Raw genomic sequence first — 10,000 nt, 5'->3', positions numbered from 1 at the left:
TATTAATTATATAAATTAATATTATTTGTGGTCTACATGTTTTTGTAAAGCTGCTCTGAGACAATGTTCATTATTAAAAGTGCTTTACAAATTAAATATTACGTGTTTGCTTTTAATCAGGTACTTGACAAAATTCAGTAGAATCATCTTTCATAGGACACTGGACTTTGGATAAGATGCTCATGAGTTCAATCACCAGTTTAATGAAGATACCATGCTGGGCCCCTGAATAAGACCCTCAGCTGCTCAGGTGCTGCTCTGCCTGAGCTGCACTACTGTCAGAGCTGCTGTGATAGAAAACTAATCAACACCTCCTGAACATCAGCAGACTATATTTTCTCCTGCACTCTGTAATGAACCCTTCCTGAGCGCCTACAGTGCTGGAACCTGCTGCTGCTCTCCGTGTCCGTCACGTGTAAACCACTGCGTTCATTAGACGTGTTCATTAACTGGAGCTCTAGGTTGACAAAGCGCGCGCCGAGCCTGTGCGTGAAGGTCACGCGCGTAATCGCAGGTTGGGTTTGACGCGTAGGCGCCCTGGCGCGAGCACGCGCGTGTGTCCGTGTGGGGGGAGGGGGGGTTCAATAAAATCCGTTTCGGTCCGTCAAATGGGGTATAAAGAGACTGACCACCAGCTTAAACTCCACCGCGCACATAGTGAATGTGATCAGATACATTTAGAGCTTCAAAAACACACAAAGTTGACACGTGAAATGTAGGGATTCACGCGCTACCCCGGGACTTTTGGAGTTGTTTGTTTGTTTGATGGATCATGGATTACTCGAGAGAACTTATCACGTCCAACCTGAGCTGGAGCTGCGCCTCGTGCGCCCACGCCGGACGCGGTCACGCTCACGCGGGTCGAGATCTGACCCCCGCCGGTCACGTGGTGGTCGCCGTGTGCCTCGGCATCATCGGCACGTTCGGCTTCGTGAACAACGCGCTCGTGCTTTTGCTGTTCTGCCGCCACAAGTCCCTCCGTTCGCCGATCAACTGCATGCTCGTGAGCATCTCGGTGAGCGACCTGCTCGTGTGCGCGCTCGGGACGCCGTTCAGCTTCGCCGCGAGCGCGCGCGGACGGTGGCTGATCGGTGCGCGCGGCTGCGTGTGGTACGGCTTCGTTAACTCCTTCCTCGGTAAGATCCCACCTGAAGCGCTCAACCTCATCTCACCTGTTTCTCATCTTCCTTCTTTTCCTCTGTAACTCATTAATCCTGAATGAAGTCTTCTCAGGGGTGCTAAAACTTTAGAGTCCACCTCAATTTATAAACTGCATTTTTCTCTCCACATCCGAAGAACTTTCTTTCTTTTCTGGAGGAACCCTGGAACCTATCAGATGCATCCTTCAGGGGTTCTGCTAATGAGAGAAGAATGAAGGTGTCATGGAACTTTATGAACTTTAGTCATGTAAAGTGAATCCAAAGTGTGTGTGTGTGTGTGTGTGTGTGAGTGTGTGTGTTTGAAAGCACTGTGTGTTCTTCTGCACTTCTGAAGACTTTTTTATAAGAGATTTTGTGGTCTAGTCTGAGTTGAAAAACTCCATCTTGGACACTTCTGCTGATGGACACACTCTGGAAACCTCAGATGAAAGAACTTCTTTTTAAATCATCTGATTACGGAAAAAGAAAAAGTCCACTGCTGCACATCTTGACTCTGAACACCAAGATCTTTCCCTGTGTTTATACTGATGCCAGTTTGAGAGTGAACGTGATTGAATGTGACTGTGGATGGAGATGTTTGTATCCTGCTGAAATCAGGGAAACATCAGCGAGCATTACTTGGAGTTGATGAGCGATGCTGAGCGGAGCTGCAGACTGGCACTTCACTCCTGTAAAGTGTATAACTTTTGTGAATAATGAAAGCTTTTCTCGAGAGAAACTCCACACTGAACGCGGTGTGAACATGTGATGTGAGGTCTGATCTCTAAGCTCTGATCCTTCTACTCACACGTCTCAATCCTGGATCTGGTTCTCCCTCAGCGCTACTTGCATGTGTCCTGATGCCACTTTTAAGAGCTGAAATTCAGATGCATGAACACAAACATGAGAAAACAGAAGCAAATCTATAATAAATGTCATGGTTTAAATAAACCGTAGTGAAGGATCATCTCCTGAAGGTGCACACTGATGCCATTATGACCTTCTCTCGCTCTTGTTTCTGTAGGAATCGTGTCTCTGATCTCATTGGCTGCTCTTTCATATGAACGTTACTGTACCATGATGGGGAGCACGCAGATCGACATCACCAGCTACAGGAAAGTCTTTATGGGCATCGCTTTCTCCTGGATCTACTCCTTGGTGTGGACCGTGCCTCCATTGTTCGGGTGGAGCCGCTACGGTCCTGAGGGTCCCGGTACCACCTGTAGTGTCAACTGGACCATGAAAACACCCAACAACATGTCCTACATTGTGTGTCTTTTCTTTTTCTGCCTCATCCTTCCGTTTCTTGTGATCGTGTACAGCTACGGAAAACTGATACGGGCCATCAAGCAGGTGAGATTCCTGATATTCTGTGAAATTCTGATTCTACACCTCAGACCTCCTCATTACACCTCTGAAGTCACAGTTCAGGTGTTTTGTTCTTCTCATGGGAGGAGACTTTCAGATGTTATTCAGTATAATCACAAACACAAGCAGTAACTGCTGACAAGGTCACACACACATCAGACCTCCACTTTTAAAGAACAGAGACTTAAAATGTGTCAGTAAACCATCAGAGCTTCTCACCAGAAGGTGCTGAAAAAGTGAAACATCTCTGTTTGAAAAATAAGAAGCTGAAATGATTTGAAGCAGTTGAGGACTTCAGACGGGTTCAGTGTGTTTCCTTTCAGTCCAGCACCTGCTGTGAGAACATCAAACTGCTCCTGAACATCACATCCTAATCTACTCACATGCAGCAAAGAGTGTGTGTCTGAGTGCCGTCGTTACCGTCACCAAAAACCCACAGCTTTTTGTTCCACAGTAATAACGATGCACACTGATGTGTGAAAACCAGTTTGTGTTCCTCAAAAGAAACATCTCATGTAGCTGAATTAAAGCCAAAGAGGCAGAACAACAGGTCAAAGGTCAACAATTAATCACAAAGGCTTAAAAGGCTGGAAAATCTTCTGATTATTTTTCCTTGTGGTCCGTCAGAAGGCAGCTCTGAGGAGATCAGTGCCAGTGATAATGCACTGAGATGGAATACAGAAGGAGAACGAGGGCTAAAGCTCATGAACTTTGCATTGTGGGTAGAACAGAAATGTTCTCAAACTCATTAGATTTTGTTCTGAAAGCTGCACCTACTGAACTGAAATGAACTTAACGACTCACTATTTATTTCATTATTCGTCTTTTTCCTGTTTTATTTATAGACATTAAAACTTTGTCACATTAATAAGTGTCCACATTCTAACGCTCTAAACTGCTGACTCGTGACAAAAAACTAAACACAAAGCACAAGAATTAAAGAAGAAAAAAAATCAAACAAAAGAATTAAATTGAACTTACAATAAAAACATATGGAATTATAATAAAAATGGAATTTACCAACGTCACAAACACAAACTATCTAAAAGCACGACTGAACATCTGAACGTTCCTAATAAACTGCAGCTGTGTGGGATCATGTGTGCAGTACAAACGTGTCAAAAAACACGACTGATGTACGTGATTCTGTGGAAACTTCAGCTCGTGGGTTCAAGCTGAAGTTCTGCAGTTAAAAGCTCCTCATCGTCTTTGGCTTCTGGGAGCATTGAAATGAATTGAATTCTTTCTGTCAATTAGAACTGAAAAGCCTGAAAGCGATGAAGTTTCCGTTTGACGTTCACTTCCTTCGTCCTCGTAGTCCTCACGCTTTTCCACCTCCTGCAGAGATCTCACCCTTAATTAGAAGTTTAGTCACAGCTGAGCCACGAGCACAAGTTTTCTCCTGATCTTCTGTTCCTCCACATCTCGCTACAGTTCCATACCACCTGCACCTCTGCCTCGAGTCTCTCAGCACCTCGTGTGAGACGTTTTTAACCTTAAATCCAAAATAAGGAAAAAACACACAGAAGAGTTCAAACAGTTCAGAACAACAGGGTGCCAATTAATGCCAAGTCCATCACAGGGCACAGGGTAAAGGCTAAGAGATAACGACATAACATCACTGAGAGAGAGAGAGAGAGAGAGAGAGAGAGAGAGTGAGAGAAGAAGGACGAGAGAAAGAGAGGGAGAGAGAGAGAGACAGAGAGTGAGAGAGAGAGAGAGAGAGAGACAGAGAGAGAGAGAGAGAGAGAGAGAGAGAGAGAGAGAGAGAGAGAGAGTGAGAGAGAGAGAGAGACAGAGAGGAGAGAGAGAGAGAGAGAGAGAGACAGAGAGGAGAGAGAGAGAGAGAGAGAGAGAGAGAGAGACAGAGAGAGAGAGAGAGAGAGAGAGGAGAGAGAGAGAGAGAGAGAGAGAGACAGAGAGGAGAGAGAGAGAGACAGAGAGGAGAGAGAGAGAGAGAGACAGAGAGGAGAGAGAGAGAGACAGAGAGGAGAGAGAGAGGAGAGAGAGAGAGAGACAGAGAGGGAGAGAGAGAGAGACAGAGAGAGAGAGAGACAGAGAGGGAGGGAGAGAGGGAGACAGAGAGGGAGAGAGAGAGAGGGAAAGAGAGAGAGATTTATGTTTACATTTATAGTATCTGTCAGCTGACCTTATCAAGAGCAAATTATGTCATTTATTCACCTGAGCAGGTTGAGGTTTGAGGGCCTTACACAGGGGCCCAGGAGAGGAAGCTTTGTGTTCCTGGGATTTAAGCTCATAACCATCTGATCAGAAATCCAATGTCTCATCTACCAATATTAGTGTTTCCCTTGTGTTTCTAATAATATATCTGATTGAAGATGAAGATATATGAAGCCAGCGTCAGTCGTCAGTGTTCTTGTTAGAGAATATTATCTATGAAAAGCAGCTCATCTTCTTATGTGATGTTCTTTTTTTTGCATAACCCCTTTTTTTTCTTGTCGATGAAGGTGACGAGGATCAGCACAGCTCTGAGTCGTAAGCGAGAGCAGCGAGTTCTTCTCCTAGTGGTCACCATGGTGGTGTGTTATCTCCTATGCTGGCTGCCGTACGGTGTCATGGCGCTCGTAGCGACGTTCGGAGAACCTGGATTGGTCACGCCCGAGGCCAGCATCGTGCCGTCTCTGTTAGCCAAAACCAGCACCGTGATCAACCCTGTCGTCTACATCTTCATGAACAAACAGGTAACAGTCATCACCAAAACCTTCTACCTCCATTAATGTGTTTTCAGACTTTCCAGTGGTTTATACATATTTAGAGTGAATATCAGTTCCATCATAGTTTCATTCCTGTTTGCTGAAATCCTGCTGGAGTTCCTTTAGGGACAGTGAGTTTCTCTGTTTGTCAAAAATCTTCGTGGAAGACGTCAAGTCTACTGTATGTCATTTTCAGTCTTCAATTCCTCCCAGCCCGTATCCTTGGAAACCGTGAGTTGAGGCGAGTTGAAGACTTGATGTGCTGTACAGATTCGAGTATCAGCCTTTTCTTTCCATCAGAGCTGAAATATCTAATGACCATTCCTGCTTTAGGAATAAATGAGCTGTGAGTAAATCATGAGCCGGGAGTCATCATGGTGTCAAGAATCCCATCATCTTCATCATCTTCATCATCTCCATCATCTCCATAATCTCCAAGTGTCCAGTCGATTATTATATAATTATTTTCCTTTTGCTTGCCAGGAAGCTGGGATCAGAGGTAAGGTCACGATACCCCTGGAGCAGATAGGATTCAGGGCTCAGCGGTGGCAGTTTGGCATGGCAGTGCTGGAGCTTGAACCTATGACCTTCTAACCTTCTGATCAGGAACTCAGGGCTGTAAACTTTAAGGCAGATTTACCCGTGAGATAATGGAGAACTTTCCAGGAACTTTCACTAATGTTTTATTGCACATATGCACACACACACACACACACACACACACACACACACACACACACACACACACACACAGGGAATATGAGTGTGTTGGATTTGGTGTTTCTTGAGGAACTGTAGTTGACTGTACGTATACATGGATCTCAGGTGTATACTAAGTTCACTACATTTTCTCAGGGGATTTTAATATCATTCATTTATTTGTGTTTTCCGTCTTCTAAAAAACTCAACATGATCTTACTTCAAACGTTTAAAGGTTCCTCCAAAGGGTCACACTGAAGAACCAGCCATGACATTTTACTTTTTAAATCAGTGATGATTATATGAAGCTGCACTTAAACTTCTCATCAGTTTCTCTCTTTTCTTCCTCATGTTTGTGTGTTTGGTGTCAGTTCTTCAGGTGCTTCAGAGATCTGCTCATGTGTAGATCTACAGATCGAGGATCAAACTACAAAATCTCTTCCAAGATTACAAAGTCTCTCGGGATATTCAAACAAGCCACCGGTCATGATCCTGCTCCGTGTCCAGATGTCGTCTGCAATCCAGACAGCAACAAGCTGAAGAACAGCTCGGAGCTCGAAACACCATTTCCTGCAGCTCCTGGAAGCGTAAAGCCGCCCGTCTTACTCATAGTCCACTACAATGGATGAGCAGACACACACCACAGACGTAGACTAGTTTCTGAAGCTCACAGTGAGCAGAGCAGAAGGCAGTAAGAAGTCTGGAGTTAACATGGATGAGACAGAGGGAGTCAGTGATGAGAACATGACTGAGAAAAGAGACATTCCTGATCACCTGATCATCATCTTCTTTACTCTGCTTGTGTTTTATATGGTGGATCTTCAGTCTGAATACATTCATTAGAGAACATTTTGAATTAGTTTTGTATTAATTTATTAATATGATGAGGTTCAGTTACAGTGTGACACTAAAACAGGTCGTAATAATCACTAGTTTTTACTTGACTGGAATTTTACTGAACAACTCGACTCCAAATACGATTCTGCACATTGAGTTTGATGGAACCTGATCCACGAGTGTTCCTCAGGTCAGGACTGAACTTCAGACTTCAGATATGTTAATAAGAGTGTGTGTGTGTGTGTGTGTGTGTGTGTGTGTGTGTGTGTGTGTTAATTTTTAGATCTTTTCAGACGACTGATGTTTGGATCAGAAGGGATTTTGAATTGTAGAGTAAAGGAATGATTTATTCATAGAGAAAAAGAAGGAATGAAGAAAAATATAAAGGACAGAAATAGAGGATTTGTGACACATTTGTGTCACACACACACACACACACACACACACACACACACACACACACACACACACACACACACTTTTTGGCCTCAGATGTCAAGGAAATGAATTCACATTAATTCATGTCGAATTTCAGAAACTGTAGGCAGCTGAGGTTTTAAAAGGCATGAAGACAAACTGCAGAACTTTTTCCCCAAAATAAATTTATATGAAAATCTTTCAGAAAACCTTTTAAAGTTTTGATTTTATTTATAAAAGTTTTATTTATATTCTGTTAAATGGATTATTTTCGCTCAATCTCAGTGTTGAGGAATCAGAGCCTCCATTCGAGGCGTCACCAAATATTAATGATGGCGTGTCAATACTTTAAAATCCAATGTTTCTCTGATCAGTAATGATGAAATGACAGTAAAACAGCGACTACAGAGAAAAGAAGAAATCTTGTAAATCTCAGATCAATAAAGGGAAGAATTCTGATGATTTGGGACGTGAACCTGCTCTGGTTTGCTCTGTGCAGAACATCACTGAGATCACGTGTCTATCATTCAGTATAAAAACCTTCACAACTTCACCTCACACAAACATCATTCCTGATAACAGCATGTCCTGTCTTATTGTGTTACACTACTACAGCTGTATTGTTTTGTTGTGTTACTGTGTTACAATGTTACTGTTTTATTGTGTTACATGTTAGTTGTCTTCTTTACTGTGTTGCAGTTACAATGTTACTGTTTTGTGTTTATTGTGTAACAGTTGTTCAGTGTTACACATTTTTGTGTTACAGGTTTAAGATGCAGTTTTATTGCACTGCAGTTGTTACCGTGTAACAGTTTAATTGTGTTATTGTTGTATTGTGTTATTGTTGTATTCTGTTACAGTGATGGTTTTATAAATAATACAATGGATGATATTTCATGTGAGTTTATGTAAAGCTTTTAGTTTTATTTATTATTTCTTTTGCTTTCCTACTGTAATTCTGTGACTCGTCTGCACACATACAATAAAACTAATAAAACAGTGATGCATTTGTGTAACTGTGTTTCAGCAAAATATGGCATTTTACAATCAGCACATTAAAACGTTTCTGCTGTAGAAACACTGAGCTGCTCGAAGTGGAGTGAGAAGGAAACGTTTACTGACCTTTACAGAGGAAGAGAGTGAGAGAGAGAGAGATGGAGAGATAGAGAGAGAGAGAGAGAGAGAGAGGAGAGAGAGAGAGATGGAGAGAGAGAGAGAGAGAGAGAGAGAGGAGAGAGAGAGAGAGAGAGAGAGAGAGAGAGTGAGAGAGAGAGAGAGAGTGAGAGAGAGAGAGAGAGTGAGAGAGAGAGAGAGAGAGAGAGAGAGAGAGAGAGTGAGAGAGAGAGAGAGAGAGAGAGAGAGAGAGAGAGAGAGAGAGGTTCATTCATCTCTCATGTTTTAATTAAATATTTTTCTAACAGATATAAATGACAGAAGAGTAATGCACTGCTCACTTCACATTATTATTATTATTATTATTATTATTATTATTATTATTATTATGATTTTATCACCAGACCTCATGAAGGTAAGATTTTATTTTAAAAGCATTTTATTTAATAATTCATATAAACACATTAAATGAACGACATTTTGGGAACGATATTAAATATCCCTCTCGGTAAACATCATCCATTTATAAAGAAATAAAGAGTGAAAAAAGAAAAAGGACCATAAAACAACTCGTGAAGATGTAACACTCAACATGTCAGATTTATAGATCAAGTGACATCAAAAGATTTCAGATGATCCAGAAGTACTAATGGAAAACTACTGCACCAGGAATCTTCTCTTAATCATCTAAACCTATTAAACTGATATTCATTACAACCTTAATCACCTTTAAACCAATAAAATACACTCATAAGTGCTGCCACACTGCTGAGCTCCTCATGACCAGAGCTGAAGATCTGCTTCTTTCTACACCTGATATGAATATTTAACTCAGTCAACACCATTTACAACACACACACACACACACACACACTGTCCTGATTCTCCACTCGTCATTTGTTCAACTGCTTTTTCCAACTTCTTACTTCTTCTTGTAGTCTCCTGTGTAGGCACGATGGTGCTCCTGGTTTGGGAAGCGGCTCGCATACGCCTTCAGGATGTCCTGAAAGTTGATGGAACCTTGATTTGGCTGATCATAAGAGGCATAAGGATCCTCCTGGCCACTCATGTAGCGGTCATACTGCTGCTGATCATAGCCTTGGTTGTTCATGTCTGGCTGTTGTTCAGGGTAGACCTCCTCCCTCTGATCCTCAGGGTGAGCAGCTTCCTCCCTGTGATCTTGGTGCTCACGGTCATTCTTGTGGGATACGTCCATCTCTGGTTCTTCAGCCTCAGGCTCATAACGACGCAGGCGGCAATTACTGTCATACTCGGGGTCGCAATGAGGATCCGGTTCAATCACACCCTTTCTGGAGCCATCTGCATTGAGGTGAGGCTCGTAGGTCTCCATTGAATGTGGAACCTGCCTTTGTGGGACTGCATTGAGGACATTCTGGGTTCCAATTGGGTAGCACTGTTCATCATAACCAATAAAGCAATCATAGCCTTCCTTGGTCTTTCCAGGAGGTCCAAATGATTGGGAGTTCTCCTCCATAGTGGGTGGCAGGTGGTGCTGTGGAATTTGGCGTGAACCAGACGGAAGCCTACGCATAGCAGAAGAAGCTGCAGCAGCATCCTGGAACATGGAATAGGGATCATAATGGGAGTTTTGCAGCTCCTGGGGAGTGCCTGCGACAGAAGCAGGATCATCTTTGGGATCTTCTGATTGAGTAGCTGCTCCAGCATACCTGATCCCTGTCAGTGGGTTGCAGT

General features: G+C 42.8%; 2 protein-coding genes across 2 annotated transcripts in view; one reads left to right on the top strand and one right to left on the bottom strand.

The window, feature by feature from the left end:
• tmtopsb (teleost multiple tissue opsin b) overlaps positions 1–6,640 on the top strand; it is a 6,653-nt gene extending 13 nt beyond the window's left edge. The window contains exons 1-4 of the mRNA XM_046877440.1: positions 1–1,136; positions 2,164–2,492; positions 4,976–5,209; positions 6,292–6,640. The exon at positions 1–1,136 is cut by the window's left edge and continues 13 nt beyond it. Coding sequence (XP_046733396.1) covers positions 773–1,136; positions 2,164–2,492; positions 4,976–5,209; positions 6,292–6,549 — 1,185 coding nt within the window. The 5' untranslated portion in view covers positions 1–772 and the 3' untranslated portion in view covers positions 6,550–6,640. The remainder of the gene's footprint in view (positions 1,137–2,163; positions 2,493–4,975; positions 5,210–6,291) is intronic.
• Positions 6,641–8,719: 2,079 nt separating this feature from the next.
• and1 (actinodin1) overlaps positions 8,720–10,000 on the bottom strand; it is a 6,347-nt gene continuing 5,066 nt past the window's right edge. The window contains exon 6 of the mRNA XM_046833996.1: positions 8,720–10,000. This exon is cut by the window's right edge and continues 691 nt beyond it. Within this exon, the coding sequence (XP_046689952.1) occupies positions 9,210–10,000 (791 nt within the window). The 3' untranslated portion in view covers positions 8,720–9,209.

This window comes from Silurus meridionalis, chromosome 21 (genome assembly GCF_014805685.1).
Source record: "Silurus meridionalis isolate SWU-2019-XX chromosome 21, ASM1480568v1, whole genome shotgun sequence".
Lineage (NCBI taxonomy): Eukaryota > Metazoa > Chordata > Actinopteri > Siluriformes > Siluridae > Silurus > Silurus meridionalis.
The sequence above is the reverse complement of the archived record's forward strand: the minus strand, read 5'-3'. Positions and strand labels throughout refer to the sequence as shown.